General features: G+C 39.2%; 1 protein-coding gene and 1 non-coding gene across 6 annotated transcripts in view; both read left to right on the top strand.

Annotated features, from left to right (window-relative positions):
* PXDC1 (PX domain containing 1) overlaps nt 1-20097 on the top strand; it is a 103066-nt gene that overhangs the window by 28718 nt on the left and 54251 nt on the right. For 4 of the 5 annotated variants that reach the window (XM_087961236.1, XM_087961238.1, XM_087961240.1 and 1 more), the window contains exon 4: nt 1135-1246. In XM_087961236.1, the coding sequence (XP_087817362.1) occupies nt 1135-1246 (112 nt within the window). Of the gene's footprint in view, nt 1-1134; nt 1247-8393; nt 11210-20097 lie in introns of those variants that run through there. The other variant, XM_026676639.2, reaches the window with a different exon arrangement.
* Nucleotides 3478-3584, top strand: LOC113418040 (U6 spliceosomal RNA). Its single transcript, XR_003371705.1, has one exon. It is a non-coding gene; the product is annotated as a U6 spliceosomal RNA (small nuclear RNA).

Below are 20097 nucleotides of genomic sequence, written 5' to 3'. Positions count from 1 at the left end.
CACCGGGTAACGGAGTGAACTCCCATTACTTGTCCCAGCTTCTGCCAACCTAGCAGTTTGAAAGCATGTAAAAATGCAAGTAGAAAAATAGGGACCACTTTGGTGGGAAGGTAACAGCGTTCCGTGCGCCTTTGGCGTTTAGTCATGCCGGCCACGTGACCACGGAGACATCTTTGGACAGCGCTGGCTCTTTGGCTTTGTAACGGAGATGAGCACTGCCCCCTAGAGTCGGGAATGACTAGCACGTATGTGTGAAGGGAACCTTTACCTTTACCTTATAATGTTTCAGACTGAACATGGGAAAATAGCACACTTGTTCTGTGTAGGCCTCAAATTCTAATGACATTAAATATTGTTTTAAAATTTATTCAATTAATAATTCAATCACATATCGAAATTGCAGAGGGGTGATCCCTTGATTCTTGGAGGTACGAATATTTTTTTGCTCTCAAACCTTGATCATTCAGTTCATATAAAGGAAACTGATGAACTCCCCTCAGTGTTTCAGACATTATGTCACTCCCAAACAGTGGCACAAGGAAATTCAGAGCAGATCTGCACAATATTCATCTGGTAGGCTGTGTGGGGCCTTCCAAGCAGCCTTATGCATCCCGGCTATTGTTTTCTATCATTGCCAAACTTCACCGCTGCCAGAAGAGATCAATTTAATATCTGCTTGCAATAGTAAAAAAAATCCTGCCTAATTTTTTTGTAGTAACTGCCAACCCCAAGAGACATACTATTGAGTATTTTCCAGGCTTCAGGAACCCTGCCAGCTCCAGTGCTGCTTGCCATCAAACTGTATAAACAGGGTTTAGAAGTACGATAGTTTCTTCTTCTCTCTCTCATCCTTCATTAAATAATGTCTGTATTATGATTGTATTTTCAAGGATTATGTTTGTGGGTTTGTTTTTTTTAATTGTACAGAAAAGCCACCTTATTATCGTCTTCCTTGGAGGAACTTAACTTCTGAGTAAACATCAGGAAATTGGGATTTCCTGACTGTTTTAATAGCAATCCTGTGAATTCCCTAGACCGCACACCCTGAAATAGGAGGCTATACTTACCTTTAAGCATGTACCTTTTTAGGAATATAGTTCAGGTTTGTAATGTTTCGCTTTTCTTTTTCTTCAGAAATCATGCGTTCGAACGGATTTTGTTTAGCTAATACTGAAACGATAGTGATCGATCACAGTATACCGAACGGCAAAGAAAGACACTGTGATGCCGATTCAGCAGAACACTTGTAAGTAATCGTCATCCCTGGATATACACCCTCTCCTGTAGGTATAAAACCACACGTCTTTTTTCTCCCCCATGTTGAGTGTAATTGAGAAACAAAATACTGAACTCCTGATCGGGAGGAGGAAGATAGCGTATTGCCACTTCTTTTTATTGTAGACTAAGTAGGACCAGAGGCCAATGCATTCCTTGCAGCTCAGATACGTTCTCAGTCGCCCATCCTTTTCCATTCAAAGGGGTCAGGGAGCTCATCCATTAGAGCTCAAAAGTAGTCTTTATAAACCTGGTGAATACAGGGAGTCCTCGACTTACAACAGTTCACTTAGCGACCGTTCAAAGTTATGACAGCACTGAAAACAGGGACTTATGACCGTTTTGGTCACTTAAGACCATGGCAGTATCCCCATGGTCCCATGATCAAAATTCAAAGGCTTGGCAATTGATTTGTATTTATGACAGTCACAGCATCCTGGGATCATATGCTCCACCTTTTGAGGCTTTCTGGCAAGCCCAGTCAATGGGAAAGCCAGTTTCACTTAACAACCGTGTCACTAACTTAGCGACCACAGCGTAACTGTGACAAGAAAAATTGTAAAATGTGCCAAAACTCACTTAAACGTCTTGCTCAACGACATAAACGTTGGGCTCAAATTATGGTCGTAAGTCGGGGACTACCTGTCTCAGTGAGACCTCCTTCCACCCTTACAAGCCTCCATTTCAGGGCTTGTTTCCTTTTTCTCCAAAAAAATATTTCTAAGTCATTTCTAAGGCATTTTTCCTTGGTTGCTCTGCATTAAATATTGCACTAGTTTTGCTTGTTTTAAAAGCAAAGGTGAATTGGCTCTTCCTTCCCTGTCCACCATCACTTAAGGGAATTAGAGACCATGTTACCAATGCAGAATTGGAGCTGCAGTTGCCTGCAGTTATTTTCTCTTCTGTCTCTAGATTATCTTTATCATGCCTAGAGCTGGTTTTATGGGTTAGTAGCTAGATCAGCTAGACACAATCTTTGTGGATAACATGATGACAGTCTGAGTTGTGTCACAGAAGAATCCTGGGTGTGGCAGGTGATGAATGTGTCCCTGCCAGAATTTTACAAGAGTTTAAATATTTGGAGTGTTACCAAAGCTGCTTTTTTTTCAGGAGGCAACTGGATTTTCTTATTTTTTCTTTTGAAGACGTTTCTCTTCTCATTCAAGAAACTTCTTCAGCTCTGACAGGATAGTGGGGAATGGAAGAATTTATCTTCCTTGCAGACAGCTGGTCATTTGCATCCTTTTAGAGGGTCCTTGAAGCATTTGGAGGTTTATCGGTATCCTCAGGGTCACCTGTTCCTGCAGTCTGCAATATTTTTCCTCTGGAAATCCATCCTACTGCTGGATAAGAAAGTCCAGTTGCCTCCTGAAAAAAGCACCTTTGGGACAGCCATGACCTGGATGACTGAGAATCTCTACAAACATTTAGAATGTAAAAAACGGAGTCTTGAAGAGGGTGGCAGAATAGGAAAAAATACTAACCACAAAAAAAATGTTACTAAGGACCAAACATTATGCTAGGTATGTTATATAGCCATAGGCTCATGAATCTGTGTGTGTGTGTGTATGTGTGTGTGTGTAGCTATTTTAACAGATCCTGTGTCAATTTGTTCAATCGTTTTACATATCCCGAACTATAATAGTGCCATTTCTACTTCTGTGCATTTAATCTAAAGACAGGATTGAATAACATACTGACTATATTTCTCCACACGGATGAACATTCAAACTTGTGAAAGGATCATGATTTGGTTTTTGATTAAAGAGGAAGCAGATAAACTCAATACAAGTCCTTCAAAAAAAGCTGTTTTTCTTTCAATAGGTGGCAGTCTCTCCCCTTTGTGCCTTTATCTGTAGAGTATTCTTGCTGCAGTTAGGATAGTTTGAAATGATCCACTTGCACATAAAATTCAGGTTATGATCTGTCCATAGTAAAATCGCGAGTCAGAAAATGTGCAGAATGAGCCATGATCCAGTAAACAACCTATCTAAAATACGTGAATCGTGAATCTTATGGAAAGCGTTAAAAAAAAAGAGATTTGGGGCAGAGCACACAAATTTATATCCTTTTCATCTACGGTGTAAACCTCAGCCGCCCATGACTAAAATGGAGACCAGTTTACTGCACCCCGTGTTCTCTCTGACATGTTTTTATTTGAAAAATATTTAAAGTACCGTTCTATAAAAAATACAACCACCCATGCTCGCTTCAGCAGCACATATACTAAAATTGGAACGATACAGAGAAGATTAGCATAGCCCCTGCTCAAGGTTGTTAAAAAAAAAATCAAGGTTTCCTGAAAAACTGGTTGTGGAGGGCTTCTGCTGTTCAACAAGTCCAGGTCAACAGGCTATTTAGTAACCAGTTTGTGATACCAACCTGGGCATTTGCAAGGCTTGATCCATCGAGAACAAGTTAACCAAGTTGTTACTATGGCTGATATACCATTGTCAAGAAGCTTTGTATTTGAATAAATTTACCCTGGAATAAAACCTCATCTCTGGTGCAGTATTTGTACTTCAATGCTGCAAAAGCCAATGATCAAAGAAATGCCATCGTTATTTCCAGAAATTAAAAAAAAGTTAAAAATTTCATTGAGTTTCTGCCAAGCACAAAGGTCTTCAAAGCGGCTGCCAAAAGCTTTTTAGAGTGAAATGGGCTTCAGATGTATCACTCATTGCTCAGGTGCTTTCTAGCTAACTTCTTTCACTCTAGTTTATAATACAATGGAGCCTCCTAATGTATAGATAAAACCTTGTCATAATTAACTGTAAATTAAAATGCATGTACTCAGAATAGAAGATTTCTTTGTGATTCATCGGTTGCATCATTTGAGGAAACCCTTGCAGATTGCAAAATTGTGGCTTGTGAGTGGCTTAAAAATAGTGAGTTACCATGTGAAATATAGTGCAATAGTGAAACAACTTGAGCAATATTCCAAGGCAGTTGTTACCTAAACTCCATTTTCAGAGGATGATGGCTGCAAATAACAGATAACAGGTAATCATAGTTGGAAGGTCATCTAGTCCAACCCCCAGCCCAAGCGGGAGACCCTACACCATTTCTTTTTATATATATATAAATTTTATTTGGGTTCTCACAAAAAAACCATAATACAAATAAAACATCCTTTTTTGAAAATAGCATGGTCCCGGGCTATCACTTCTTCATACAGACACAAACTCCATTTCATGCTCATCTTTATGTTCTATTCCATACCTTATTACTGTTTTACATTTTCTACATAGTTTTTCCCCTCCTTTGATTTTCTCGACTTTATTTTTAATTATATCACAATTCAAATAATTGTATTTGTACTTTTGTCTGTCCTGTTCCAATTTCATATTATTTTTTCTCATTAAACAAACTTTCCCCTGTAGTTATTAATTGGAGTATGACACTTTATATCTTTTAATTTTAACCATTCAACTCTTATTTAGTCTTCAATTTATGCCTTTAAAATTATAACATTCAATATAATACGTAACTTCCAATAGAAGTCTGCTTGGTACATTCTTAAAATACTATGTTCTTAAAAATTATATATATATGACAATAGTAAATAAAACACTTTTAACATCTTTAACATTTCTTTTCAATTGAATATCATACTTCCTTGTGAACACTTATAAACTTTCCATAATTAATTCTTTTTTTCCCCATATTTCTCTTCACTTATATTTTTATAAATCATTAATAATAATTAAAATGTTCCCATCCTTTCCTAATTTCATTCTCTCATTCAGTTTATATTAACAAACATTCTACTGCATTACAATAAATATTTTATCCATCATTTAAGTCATATTTTCTAAAATTATTTCTATTTGTAATATAACAATACTATCTTATGTACTTTTGCAGAATCCCTTTTACAATTAAATTTTCACCCATTATCTCTAAACAGGCTTATACTTTCAATCCTTATACCTTTTCCCTGTTTCTCTATATCTTGTTTCTGTCTTTTATAACTTCTTTTCCTTTCCTTCTTCCCCATCTTCTTCTCCCTCCCCTTTTCACCCCTTGTCTCTCTACTTCTAATTCTCTCTTCTGTAATCCTCTCTTCTGTTGCTTCCTAATATTGTAATTATTTTTCAAACTATTCTCTTTTTTTTGGTTGTTTTTTGAAATCTTGTGAGTCGCTTAAAAATAGTGCGTTACCATGAGAAATATAGTGCAATAGTGAAACAACTTGAGCAATATTCCAAGGCAGTTGTTACCTAAACTCCATTTTCAGAGGATGATGGCTGCAAATAACAGATAACAGGTAATCAGAGTTGGAAGGTCATCTAGTCCAACCCCCTGCCCAAGCGGGAGACCCTACACCATTTCTGACAGATGGCAGTCCAATCTTTTCTTGAAAGTCTCAAGTGATGATGCTCCCACAACTTCCGAGGGCAACCTGTTCTATTGGTTGATTGTTCTCACTGTCAGAAAGTTTCTCCTCATTTCCAGGTTAAATCTCTCCTTGTTCAGTTTCTATCCATTATACCTTGTCTGGCCTACAGGCGCTTTAGGAAATAGCTTGACCCCTTCCTCCCTGTGGCAGCCCCTCAAATATTGGAAGACCACTATCATGTCTCCCCTGATCCTTCTCTTTACTAGACTAGCCAAGACCAGTTCCTGCAACCGTTCATTGTATGTTTTAGCCTCCAGTCCCCTAATCATCCTAGTTGCTCTTCTCTGTACTTTTTCTAGAGTCTCAACATCTTTTTTTATAATGTGGTGAACAAAACTGAATGCAGTACTCTAGGTGTGACCAACTAGCTCTGATGAATGTAAGAGTAGAGCAAACCCTTTATTGGTTGCATCTCTTCCTTGAAGAACAGAGTTTTAAAAAGGAAAACTTTTGGTTTCAAATGTATCACTGTTATTGCTTTTCAATTATTTATTCTAGGATTTTGCAAGTTGGCATAGTGCTTGGTGTTTGTACCATTGGAAGGGGAATCAGGTGGTATGGTAATTACAAATGCCAAATCTTGACTTGGAAGAACACGTTTAAGGAATCTCTGATTAAATGGAGCCCTAGATTTAGTTATGTTCTTGTAGCTGTTTGTTGATTGGATCTATGATCATCTCACAGATCCAGTTAATCTCTTTTAAGGAAGAGCCCACTCTGCCACTTCGAATTGGAATCCTTACACATAAATCTTTTGAAAGAGATAGAAAGAATGGCATCATTCAAATCAGGCAGGAAACAAGGTGCAGAGCAGACAGCAAAGGTCAGGCAAGTTTATTTGCATTCAAGATCAAGGTGTTCAAATCCCATAGGCCAGCGGTATCTATACAGGTGCTCTTGTAGATTGCTCAGACTGGAGAATCTTTTTGAAAAGACAGATAAATTTGACCAGTCGTGTGAATTCCCCAAATTCTGGCTGGGCTAATGACTTATAGTCAGAGGTGGGATTCTACCAGTTCGCACCTATTCACTAGAACTGTTTGTTAACATTCTAAGCAGTTCAGAGAACCGGCTGTTAGAAGAAATTACTGGCCTAATCCTGTAAGGCAGGGGTCCCCAACCACCGGGCCGCAGACCGGTACCGGTCCGTGGATCACTTTGCACCAGGCCGCAAAGAAAATAAAAATAAAATAAAAATGGCGGCTTTCTTCGCTTCGGTGAATGCTGCTGGGATCAGGATCAAGGACACAAATGAAAGAAGGGGAGGGAGGAAGCAACCGAAGCCTGTCCTGCTCTCCGGCTCAGCGGCTTCGGTTTCCTCCCGCCTCGTTCCTCTCTCAGTCGCTCTCTTGCTCCTCCACCAGCCCAGGAAGAAACTGCTTCAAAGAAGCTGGCAGGGTGGCTTTTCCTATCGGCGCAGCTCCCGAAGCACCCCACCCTGCCGCCAATCAATCCAGGTTCAATCCAGTGTCCGTTCTGCCTGCCTTCGTTTCTGGTTGTTTGGAGCAACCGCTGAGAATAATAACTATTCGCCTCTTTTTCTCAGCGAAGCTGCTCCGAAACAACCAGAAAGGAAGGCAGGCAGGCAGAACGGAGCACTGGATGGAACTGCGGGCGGGTGGGGGTGGGGGTGAATGGGCGCTTCAGAGGAGCTGCGCTGACAGGAAAAGCCACCCTGCCGGCTTCTTTGAAGCAGTTTCTTCCTGGGCTGGTGGAGGAGCGAGAGAGCGACTGAGAGAGGAACAGGCAGACACCTGAGGGATGAGGCTGAGGGAGGCAGGGCCGAGAGGCGGGGCTTCTCAGCCATCCTGCAGGGGACTTGTCCTGCAGCCGCGGAGACAGTCCGCGGGCCGCCTTCGCCCAGCGCTCAGTTTTGAAGGCGCTCCTCAGCCAGGCGCAGTTCCTGAATCTGCAGCTGAAACCCTCCGTTTTAAATGTCCCAATAGAAGAGAATATCTGTCGCTCAGGGTTGCAATGAGGAAGCATTGGCGCTCCCTGAACTTGGTGGTTTGCTGGCAGGCGTTTTATTACCCGACTAGGTAACAACATCAGATGTTACCTAGTCAGGTAATGAAATGTCTGCAAGCAAACCACCAAACTCGAGACTCCTTCCCCCGGGTCCTTGAAAAAGTGTTTCTGCGTGAAACTGGTCCCTGGTACAAAAAGGTTGGGGACCACTGCTGTAAGGAAGACAGGAAGGAAACATTCTGGTGTTGCTTACAGAAACTGCCTCTCCGTTAACCCTTATTACATTCTTGGTAGGACTAGACTTCCTGTCTCAGGAATGTCTCTGGAGTTTTTTTTCCCTCCTTCGCTGGTACTTTGTTTGTGTGGAATGACCATTCAAAGTTACAATGGCACTGAAAAAAGTAACTTATGACCATTTTTCACACTTACAACTGTTGCAGCACCCCCACAGTCACGAGAGGCCAGGCGAGGAGATACGTGCCTCGATGTGAGTGATGTTGAGTTGGCCCCGCCCAGCCAATAACATGACCACCAAGCCATGCCCACCAACTAAGCCACGCCCACAGAACCGATTGTTAAAAAATTTGAATCCCACTCCTGCTTATAGTGTCCACCTCAGGCTATTATCTTGGTGGTGGTGGTGGTGTTACAACGTAGAAAATATAAACCCATGTCTCCTTTTGTGTCAGTATCTTCTTTACTATATGTCCAAGTATGAATGACAGTTCTTTGTTTTGTCCATTTTTAGGTTTGAAAATGTTAGTGAATTTACCTCTGAGTTGCAGGACACTGATGACCCAACAGCTTATGTCACCAACTTGTCATACTATCATCTGGTTCCATTTGAAACAGATATTTTGGACTAAGACTGTAAAACAGACTTCACGGCTGCCATCAGGCAATTGTCTTTTCTTGGGCATTCAGTGCCTCCCACCCAGCTTTTGCACTGATGATGCCTGCTATAGGTATATGACCCAAGACAGAAAAGGATTCCTACAAATGTAAATCTGGAAGGCTGATATCATTGTTTGATTCTTCACTGTGGCTGCCTGGGTCAATTTGCAAGGGTGCTTTTCTCCTCTAATGGGCAAAGAAGTTTTTATATGGCCAAAAAGAATGAAGCAAGGACATCAAAAGCTTAAGTTGATTCAAAGAATAAGTGATGCACTGATAAAACTTTGATGATACCAAAATGGAAACAAAGCATCAGCGGTACCAATAGCTACGGTGAATTTTGAAAAGAAACTTCATGTTCCTCCTCGGTCAAGCGGTCTCCAATCCCACCCAACCTTTTGAACCTCTTTTTAATTGAAAGATTCATTATGATCAGACACTAGAGGATTTTTATTTTCATTTCTCATGACGGCTTGCAAGAAACGTCCAGTAGTTTGTTTACAGGGAAGTATTCCAGAGTAAGTGATGCCTTATGTAATGTGTGCCTACAAGAAATAAGCTCATGAATTGACTGCTTAGTTTAATTTAATTTGAAACCAAGGATTTTAATCTGTTGAGCAACTATCATTTTCTCCTGAAATAAATAATAATAATGAAACAAAAGAGTAAATAAGCAAGTTGTAGCTCAAAGATAAAGGGAAATGCTGATGAGTTTTAAGTGATCCATCTAAACTTTTGATTTTTTTTCCCAGGAATTCTCCATGATTTTTTTTCTTCTACAATAGGGACATTTTGCAATGCTCAGTATTAATGTTTACACAGGTGGGGTAATTTCTTCCTGTCACTTAACTTTCCATGGACTAGAACAAGTAACTTGCCAAAAGTATGATTTCCGTGGTGAGTAATCTGCAGCACTGCTCTCTTAAATATAAATAACAACAAAGGAATATGGAGTGGAATTCACAGTTTGGTGGGATGGATTCATGTTATCAAACAGCTTTAATGTTATGAATTATGTGCCGCAAAAACACTGCTTTCTGTGGCACATCATTGGCATGTGCAGTATGAGCTTCACCCCAGAGAAAAATCTGATCTTGCATTAGGTGATTTTACAGCATCAAAGCTTAAACATTTGTGAAAGGAGAGAACATTTTCTTCCACTAATAATAGGAATGCAAGCTATTGTTCATACCCCTCAATCAGCAATAAGCTTATTACTGCTATCATTATTTGAAAATTACCCCACTGTTCTGTTTAAGGACCAGCCTTCCTCCCCAGCTCATCTTGTGTGATAAGTAAAAGTAAAGGAGTCCCTTTTTACTCTGCTAGTCATTGCTGACTATAGGGAGTGGTGCTCATCTCCGTTTCGAGGCCATTGCGTCAGCACTGTCCAAAGATGTATCCGTGGTCCTGTGGTCAGCATGACATCATGTAGCGCTGAGCAGTCAAGACACTGGGCTTGTCGGCAAGCGCTGCGTGACGGGGTGAGCTCCCATTCTTGCCCCAGCTCCTGCCAACCTAGCAGTTCGAAAGCATGCAAATGTGAGTAGATAAATAGGTGTCACTTCAGTGGGAAAGTAATAGCATCTTTTATGATAAGTGAACAAGAACTTCTTTTCCTGTAATAATAGCATAGGACCATGGTGGCGAACTATGGCATGAGTGCCACATTTAGCAAGCAGAGCCCTCTCTGTGGGCATGCGTGCCATTGCCCCAGCTCAGCTCCACCGTGCATGCACATGCTCTTCCCGCCTGCCAGCTGGCCTTTGGGTCTTGGCCGCGCATGTGCAGGGGCCGGGGGTGCATGCACGGGGGACATCCTTGCATTTTGGGTATGTGCACGTGCACACTTTGGGCACTCGGGGTCCAAAAGGTTCGCCTTCACTGGCATAGGAGATTGATGGCCTACAGTACCGAAACATTGACATGCAGCCTATACTGAACTTCTGTACTCATTTATTAAGAATACAAGCACTTCCCCAAAGCGTGATCCTTGTCGTTCTTAGACCTTCCTTTCAGGTGGCCATAAGCCAGAAGAAGAGAATATACAATTCTCCATGAAAGAGGTATGGCAGAAGTAAAATCCATGGAGCTAAGGCCACGAATGAGACATGGATGGAGAAAAGAGAATTGATTCTCCCATGAAAATACAACAGCCAAAACGGGGCTTAAACTGCTGAGCGTTGTTGCTTTAACATTGATTTGAGATAGAGCTCACAGGGTAGCATTCAACCACATAGTGATTGAATTATTTACAAGAGGCCCATCTGCAGGTGTTTCAGTCATCACTTCCTTTGTCAAGATGTTCTGGAATTGTTCTGTATTTTAGAGTTAGGTTACAGTGAATTATTGATGCCAAGCTGTAGTTTACAAGGATTGGGAAATGACAGTGAAGGCAGTATTAAACCAACAAATGCTTGCAATGTTGATTAATGTCCATAATGTAATGGAAATCAGTACATTCTATTAATTAATTCTGTTTTCCCCCTCTTGGCTGGGAAGCATATGGTACATCTTCCTCATCGCTAAAGCTTTTCAGAATCTTTTGTATAATAACTGTAAAGCAACATTTGCAATTGTAAATATTAATAAGTTATTGAAAAACCTAACTCTTCTACAAAATATGTTTCCATTATATTTTAATGAAATAAAAGTATTACTCATCTTCAATGTAATGTTTGCAATTGAATTTTTTTTAATTGCACAAAAGGAGCTCACTGGTTGGCCTTTTTTATATAGTTTCAGTTTCGGTTACTGTTGCCTATAAATCTCATCATCTCTACAAGTCTGGGATTATGGGATTGTAATCCAGTACTATCTGGGAGCACAAAGTCAACACAGGTATTCTTGTATTTTTCTACTGTGTTTGCAACAGGATGGTGAGTTATGAATCCTAAAATGAATTCAGGTAATAGTTACCTTAGCCTTCCTTTCAAAAGTCAAGGTGATATACATCTCATACTTATGCAGCCAAGAACTTAAAATCGTGCTATAAACCCTTTTAATTGACTAAGAACTAGAAGTCTATTTCTTTCTACGCTACCTGTGATGGAACTTGCACAGGTAGCCTTGTCCAAAAGCTAAGTAAGAGCTAGCCCTGGTTGCCACTTTAATAGAACACCTCCAGGGAATAATTGCACTCTAAATTAGAATAATTTAACGACAAATCACCTACTATCAAAAAAACAGCATAAGTATATCCTGAAGATGGGGTTGACTGGAAGGAGACTTTATTTTTTAATGTGATTTGGGAGAAAACGTGTAAAATATTATTCTTCAGAATCCAACATTTTTTCTTTTAAATTAATTTAGATTCAAGAAGCTTTTTTGCAAAATAAAAACAATACAAATGTAAAGAACAAACAAAAAGAAAAGTAATAACTAGAATAGAAATGAAACAAAAAAGAGAGATATAAAGAATTAGAGAAGAGAAAGAAAGGGGAAAAAAAGTTATACATGTGTGTTCCGATGTTCTTTATAGCAGTTAAAAACATTTATATTTTACTCTTCCTCTCTAAGTTTACTGTTTAATTTTCTTCTTTATGGTCTATACTTTCTAATCATTCTTCTATTATGGGTATTTTAGAATTTTTCATTTTTGTGCATATAATAATTTCACTCCAGTTACAAAAACCTAATTGTCCTTATTGTTCTAGTTGCCTATCCATTAGTCCCAGAAAGAAAAGTTTTGGTTTCAGTTGAAAATAAATCTTTAACATTGTTTCTATCACTGTGTGTATTTGAATCCAAAATTTTCTATTGTTTTTAATAAGCATGATAAAATGACCCTTCATGTTTTCTACATTTCCAACATAAGTTTGAAATAACTTTATAGATTCTACAACATTTTTCTGGTATCATAGACACCAAAGGTATATCATTTTGTAGAAATTCTCTTTTAAATTATAACATAATGTGAATTTCAGGCCTTTTAGCTGCATAGGAGGCATGATGGCACAATGGTTAGAATGCAGTATTGCAGGCTAATTCTGCCGACTGCCAGCAATTTGATTCTCACCAGCTCAAGGTTGACGCAGCCCTACATCTTTCTGAGGTCGGTAAAGTGAGGACCCAGATTGCTGAGGTCCATATGCTGACTCTGTAAACCACTTAGAGAGCTCTGTAAAGCACCATGAAGTGGTATATAAATCTAAGTGCTATTGCTGTATCTTCCCATTGATCCATCTGTATATTGTAACCAAAGTTCTTAGCCCATTTTATCATGCACCTTTAACCTGTTATTCTGTTTCAAATTTCAGTAGAAGTAAAAATTGTATATTTAAGCAATTATACGTTCATCATTTGCACATAATTCCATCTCAAATTCTATCTTGTATTGTTCGGGTCCTAATGTTCTTTTGTCTAATTAAAATCTTTTTCTCAGTTGTATATAAGAACATCATTGGAAACTAAACCCCTCTGCAATCAGTTGATACTTAGACTTCATCTTATATTCTTCATGTTCTTGTTCAGACAACTTCCGATAAGTCAACCGTTTCTCTTGGCTGAGTCTTTTCTATAAAGTGCTTCTCGTGCTGAAATCCACAAAGGCATTCCAACACCTTGTCTGAGTACTACAATACTCACTACATACTGCAGTTGTTTTGCTTACAGTTGTCCACCCCACGGCCCCACTTAATTTAATTAGTCAATTGGTACGGTAAAAAGTAAATTAATTCCCAAGAGAAAATAGTAATGCCTAGTCCTAATGCTGAATAATGCTACCTTCAGTAAAACAGCCTGGGAATTGTGGAGTTCTTGGGAGATTAAAGAAATTTCTTTCTATAGAGAAGTAGCTGATAAGAAACTTCTGTTACCAGTCATTTATACACATTACAATTTATTGCTGCCCAATGCATTTTGTAGCTCAGTTCTTCTTGAGCAAACGATCAAAAGGCAAATGGTTCAATGAATTTCAGCAAAGAAGAATCCTAAAGAAGATGCTTTTCATGAGAATAGTAGCAAATAGTTATTTTATCTCGTCGTGCACCGTTCAGAGTTGCTGTTTTGGTGAGATAGGCAGCCCTATACAATTGATTAATAAGTGAGATAAATAAATAAATAATTGCCTCTGAAAAAGTACAGGTAGTCCTCGACTTACGACCACAATTAAGCCCAGGATTTATGTTGCTAAGTGAGAAATTTGTTAAGCAAGTTTCACCCCATTTTATGACTTTTCTTGCCACTTTTGTTAAGCGAATCACTGCAGTTGTGAAATTAGTAACCTAGTTGTTAAGTGAACCTGGTTTTCCACATTGACTTTGCTTGTCAGAAAGTCACAAAAGGAGATCACATAACCTTGAGACACAGCAACCGTCATAAATATGAACCAGTGGTCAAGCATCCGAATATAAATATGTGACCATGGGGATGCCGCAACAGTCATAAGTGTGAAAAATGGTCATAAATCACTTTTTTCAGTGCCATTATACCTTCAAATGGACACTAAATGAATTGTTGTAAGTCAAGGACTGCCTGTAATCTAGTTCTGAATGCAGAAATAAATTTGATACCAATATCTTATTTTTATTTCTAAAAAACGATTCACTGTATCTCATTCCTGCATTCAGCGCCTCTTGCCTTTCCCAGTATCCTATCTCTTCTGGCATTAAACCTTAAATATATGGATAAGTAGCATATTTCATTCCGCTATGTTTTAGCTGTGCATGCTAGCCAAATATTTTGTGACTTGCTGGATTCTGAAATTAGGGACTAAGAGTCCACAAGATTTGCCATTTTTACGGGGTGGGGTGGGAAATGTCTCATTAATCTACGTCAGTCATTTTATTAAAAATTAATTTTATACAGAATGCCAGATTTACTCTTGTTTATTTTTTGGGACAGCAATTTGGATATAATTAATCAATATGCAATTGGGGGAAGACTTGGTGGAGAATGAATAATATTATTCTAGTGGAATAATAATATTTTTGAAACAAAAGGAAATGTTCTTCACACAGCAAATAAACAAGACATGGAAAGCTGCATAATGGAATGGCAAGAAGATGTAATAGCCTTTGAAACAAAATTTTAAAAATGAACTTTGAAGGCTGTTTATCATCTATTATCACTAAATAGGATTGTATAGGTGGATTTGAATTGACAGAATGATCCGATTCATATTGCTCATTAAGTTTGGCTCTCCGTATTAATTTGATTCAGATTGCCAAGTTAAATCCCCATTTGACTGGAAATGGGGATCAGAAAGTTGCCTCAGTTTAAAAGAAAGACTTATGGTACATGGGCAAAAGGCCATCAAATTGACAGACTGATTTGGGAACAATTGAATAATTTGATCTGAACCAACAATCTGATTTAGACATTCAATTCAGAGATTCAGTTGAATCACCTTCAATTCAAAACTCCGAACCGAGTCTATTGAGTTATTAAAAAAACGTTTCAGATCCTGAAGTATTAATCTTGGTAATAAAAAGTAGCGGGGGGTAAATCCATTCAAGTTTCTTTGTAGCTGATCTTCTATTAGAAATACATCTGGCATATGTGTATCTTTTTTTGTTTCAGCAAAATAATTCTTTCTCTACCCTACCTTTGTGCTCAAGATCAGCCAAGTACATTGGATGCCGAGCTTATTTTAAAAGGTTTTCTGTGGATGAAGCCAGCAAAGTAATAGTCAAATCACCCTATAAAATTGGCCTCTATATTTGAGTTATCACAATAACTCTTTTCTTGCTCATCTTAAAATGGTATATTTTTTGTAATCATGTATTGTCATTTCATGCAAGACCTTTAAATACTACCCCATTCCCACCCCCTAGTCATTTTCCATTTTAAAAAGTCGAATGCATTTCCTTTACAGTGTACATAAATCAATATAATTCTCTACACTTGGCAGCTTGACATAACTTTGCAGGTGGATGCGTATTAATCCTTGACGTCATATTTTTAAATTGATGCCTTTGCCTCCTGTTTCCAAGAAATTTCTTAAAAGATGAAACAAGCTATGGCGGACAACGTGATTGCATTTAGCTGAGATTGTAGAAAGACTGCAGAGAAGAACAACAAAGATGCTTAGGGGACTGGAGGCTAAAACGTGTGAAGAATGGTGGCAGGAATTGGATATGTCTAGTTGAATGAAAAGAAGGACTAAGGATGACAAGATAGCAGACTTCCAATTTTTAAGGAGCTGCCACAAAGAAGAGGGAGTCAAGCTATTCTCCAAAGCAGGGGTCCCCGTTCTTTTGGACCTCAGGGACCACCAAACTCATAATTTTAAATCCCGCAGACCACAGACCCTGGAAAAAATCCCAAAAAAAGTCTGCAGGAAAATCCCCCACCCCATTTTCCTACCAATCGATCATTCTTTATTTGGGATCGCAGGATACTGTCTCCAGCTCCATTCTCGGGGAGGGGGGGGAGAAAGAGAGACTTTGGGCTTCATGCAAGAAAAACAGCAGAAGTCTGTCTTTCTCTCCCCCAAACTCCGCCAGAAATTAGTCTTTGTGAGACTTGTCATGCTGGCGCAGCCTCTTGGGACAGGATGCCTTGCAGGATCCCAAAGCCTCATTTCTGGTGGAGTTTGGGGGAGAGAAAGAAAGACTTTTGCTGCTTTCCTTGCGTATAGCCAAAAGCAGAAGAAAGAAGCAGCCTGATGGCCAGGCCAGGCGTGTGGGATGAGTGGGGCAAGTTCCTCCTTCCGCCCTTTCCCCCCTCCCCTTACTACCTCGTGTTGTTCGCAATGCAAGCGATGCAAGCCTTGTGTTCCCACAGGCCATGTGGGCAGCACAGCCTTGTATACCCGCGCAGCCTGCATTAATTGCTTTGGGAGTGACATTACTCTGCCAACCACCAAAACTTTCTTGCGGACCACCAGTGGTCCCCAGCCCACTGGTTGGTGACCACTGCTCCAAAGCACCTGAAGGTAGGACAAGAAGCAATGGATGGAAACAAATCAAGGAGAGAAGCTAACTAAGAACTAAGGAGAAATTTCCTGACATTGAAAACAATCAGTGGAACTACTTGCCTTTAGAAGTTGTGGGTTCTCAAGGGCTACGAATTGACCAGTGGGCATATCTCCAAGTACAAAATAGATACAGACAGGATAAGAACGATTTTGGAATTTATAGTAAACCCCAACAATTAGATAAAATCTTATTAGGTTCAGATTTAAAAAAATATAGTGAAAATTTATAATTACCTATTAGAGATAGAACTATAGGAGGAAGTAATCAAAGGTAATATGATAGCTTGGAATAGAAATATAGGACGCAGCATTACTTTAATAGAATGGGAAAAGATTTGGACCAGAAATAATAAAATTACAAAATTGGCAACATACAAAGAAAATGCCTATAAAATGTTCTACAGGTGGCATCTCCCTCCTTCGAGGGTAGTGAAGATGTTCCCCAATATGAATCCGAATTGCTGGAAGTGCAAAAAGAAACATGGAACATTCTACCACATGTGGTGGTCTTGTACAGAAGCCCAAAGTTATTGGCGGAGAATTAAAAAATGGTTGGAAGAAATTGTGACTGAACAGATTAAACTTAAACCAGAATTTTTCTTACTAGGGATGTTTAATAGACAATTCCCCAAAAAACCCAAATACATAATATTACACATACACACGGCAGCTAGATTGGCAATGTTAGAAACAATCTTATATCCCAACAGGGGAAATGACTATTCAGAAAATAGTAAGTTGTGCAGAAATGGATAAATTGACCCTAGCACGTAGAGACAAAGAATCATCAGAATATTATAAGAGTTGGAACTATTGGTATGATTGGATAGTATGAAGATAGACAATATAATAATAAACAACAATAAACTGTAAAGGAGGCTAAGCTATAACTATAGTAACTATATACTCGCATTAAGCTTTAATTGTAAATATGACAATAATGATACAAATAAGGAACCACAAACTGTTGATAATGGAACTGTATTTTATTAGTTTTTCTTATTTTTCTATGTTGTGTATGTGTTTGTTCATTTATTTTAATTGTAAAATCAATAAAGTTTATTTAAAAAACAAAAAAAAAAGTTGTGGGTTCTCCAACACTGGAGGTTTTAAAGAAAAGATTGGACAAATGTTTCAGGGCTGGAATAGAAGACCTCCAAGGTCCCTTTCAACTCTGCTATTCTGGATGACAGTGTGAAATTGTAGTTTCCTGGATACAAACAATCTGCTTTTGCTTCATTGAAATGGCCCTAGTATGGAAGCAGAGACATTGCCATCATCACCACTGCCACCTCACAGCGTATGTTTCCTCTGAAAACAAAACGGTATCAGGAAAAGCCTTTTCTAGATTATGAATCATTGGCTCCCTCCAGGAACTGAGTTACACGCACAGCTGCCTGTAATGAATGTATTTTCCATCTAGGGTTGCCAAATAATTCCTACCATATGCACACTCGCATGTTCCTGTCCGTAAAAAAAAAAAAACATCAAGAGGATGTCAACTTCCTTTTCCTGCTTTTCCTTTATACTCAGTTACGGAATTCCATCTGACCAACAAAGGAATAAATTGAGATTAATGGTTCCGAGTAGTTAGAAAACATTGGGTAACCCATGTCTTCTGCTTTACAAGGGGCAGTTCTCAATTGGCAATTCAATTTCTGTCTTTGCATCTATCTGTCCACCTATCAATTTCATACCATTTTTTTTTATTCTTCTTCAAGGAACTATTGCTTCCTACTGCTAGCTGCTACTATAGGTGATGAATGTTCTCTTTGGTGTTACCGTCTTAAGTGGAAATTACATTTTTTTCTTAATTTTAGAATATTTCTGAAGGCTGTAATTTCTTTGATCAAGCTCTTCCGGTTTCCTCTGTGTGTTGTGAGTAGGGATGGAAATAAAGTTCTCTCCGTTGTGATTGTTAGAGGAATACAACATCAATATTGCTGCTCTTTATTTTTGTAATACACTTACTCCTTAAGTAAAAGGAAGGTATTTAAGGAACTACCTTACACTAAGGAGACTATGACCCGCCTCACTCGTTCCAGCCTTCTTTGAATCCTATTGGCCAAAGAATTTAGGCTGGCGGGGTCCACAAGATGAACCTTTTCTGCTGTGGCCTCCACCCTCTGAAATATTTTCTCACCAGAGGTGAGATCCACCTGCACACTCCTGGCCTTCTGGATGAATCCAAAAATTTGTCTCTGCCCCTCAGCCTAGGGTCCTGACAGAGGCCTCTTCCATGGGGGTTGGCTGACAGGACAGAGAACATTCTGACCCCCAGGCTGCCCACCATCTTTGTTTTTAATTTTAATTTTTAACTTTTTATTCCATTCTAATTGTTTTGCGCTTTTTTAACTTTCTTTATATTGTAAGCTGCCCAGAGTTGCTATGTTACTGAGCTGGGTGGCCTACAAATCCAATAAATAAGTAATGAAAGGGAGAAGGAGTTGGGAAAATAAATATGATCTGAACGTTGCAGTTTGAGTGAAAGGAAAGGACCCAGAGGAGAAGTAGGTGAAGATTCACTTCCCAGGACTTCCCTCAGCTTCTGTTGTTCATGATCCATGCGATTGCTTAATGACTCACAACTAGGAGAGCTGGGATTGCGATCATTGAGCAAAGCAGTTATGTGGGTGTCTTGCTTAACAACGGCTTCACTCACAACAGAAATTCTAGTCCCGATTGCTGTCATAAGTTGAGGACTACCTGTTCTTATACTTTCCTTTCTTATTGAGGCCAGACTTTATTGCCTAGTTAAGTGGATAATTCTCTGAGGTTTCCATTCATTAAAAGCAACGGAAGAACAGAATATTTCACAGATGAACTGGAATAGCAGCTAAAATGGCGACCCTATTTCTCTTCGTTCCGTAGAAGTTGTTTAAATGGAGATCTATAATTCTACGCTTAAAGAGACACATCGTCTTTCAATATAATTGAAATTCCTACAGTAGGGAAACCCCTGATCCTGGATACACAAAGTGTGCCCTTTAGCTATGCATTAGCACTGTGCAGTGTTTTGGGTTCCAAGACAAACAGTTGCACTGGAACATAATGGGGATGGACATGTAAGGCCATCCTTCAATTCTGCCTTTTTTCCCCCCTGGGTTGGAAAATGTATGGCAGCTGCAGAGGACAGCTGTGTGATCCCAGCTGCTCTAAAGAGTTTCTGACAGCTACCTCAATTCCCCCATGGAATCCGAAGCACCATTTTCCTTTTGAATCTGAAGAAACGCACAGCTACGCTATATATGTGCATTACTCCTTTATGTTTTATTCAATGCAGACAAGTATAACCGAATAACAGAGTTGGAAGGAGCCTTTGAGGTCTTCTAGTACAAACCTTTGCTCAACAGGAGACCCTAAACCATTCCAGACAAGTCTCTGTCCAGTCTCTTCTTAAAAGCCTCCAGTGATAGAGTGCCCACAACTTCTGAAGGCAACCTTTCCATAGTTAATTGCTCTCATTGTCAAGTGATTTCTCCTTAGTTCTAGATTGTTTGATTAGTTTCCCTCCATTGCTTCTTGTCTTGCCTTCAGGTGCTTTGGAAAATAGGTTGACCTCCTCTTCTTTGTGACAGTCAAATATTGGAATACTGCTACTGTGTCACCCCCTAGTCCTTTTTTTAACAAGACAGAC

The sequence above is a fragment of the Notechis scutatus genome, chromosome 3 (genome assembly GCF_049901735.1).
Source record: "Notechis scutatus isolate UNSWTSFEM ecotype Mainland chromosome 3, rNotScu1.2, whole genome shotgun sequence".
NCBI classification, from domain to species: Eukaryota; Metazoa; Chordata; class Lepidosauria; order Squamata; family Elapidae; genus Notechis; species Notechis scutatus.
The sequence above is the reverse complement of the archived record's forward strand: the minus strand, read 5'-3'. Positions and strand labels throughout refer to the sequence as shown.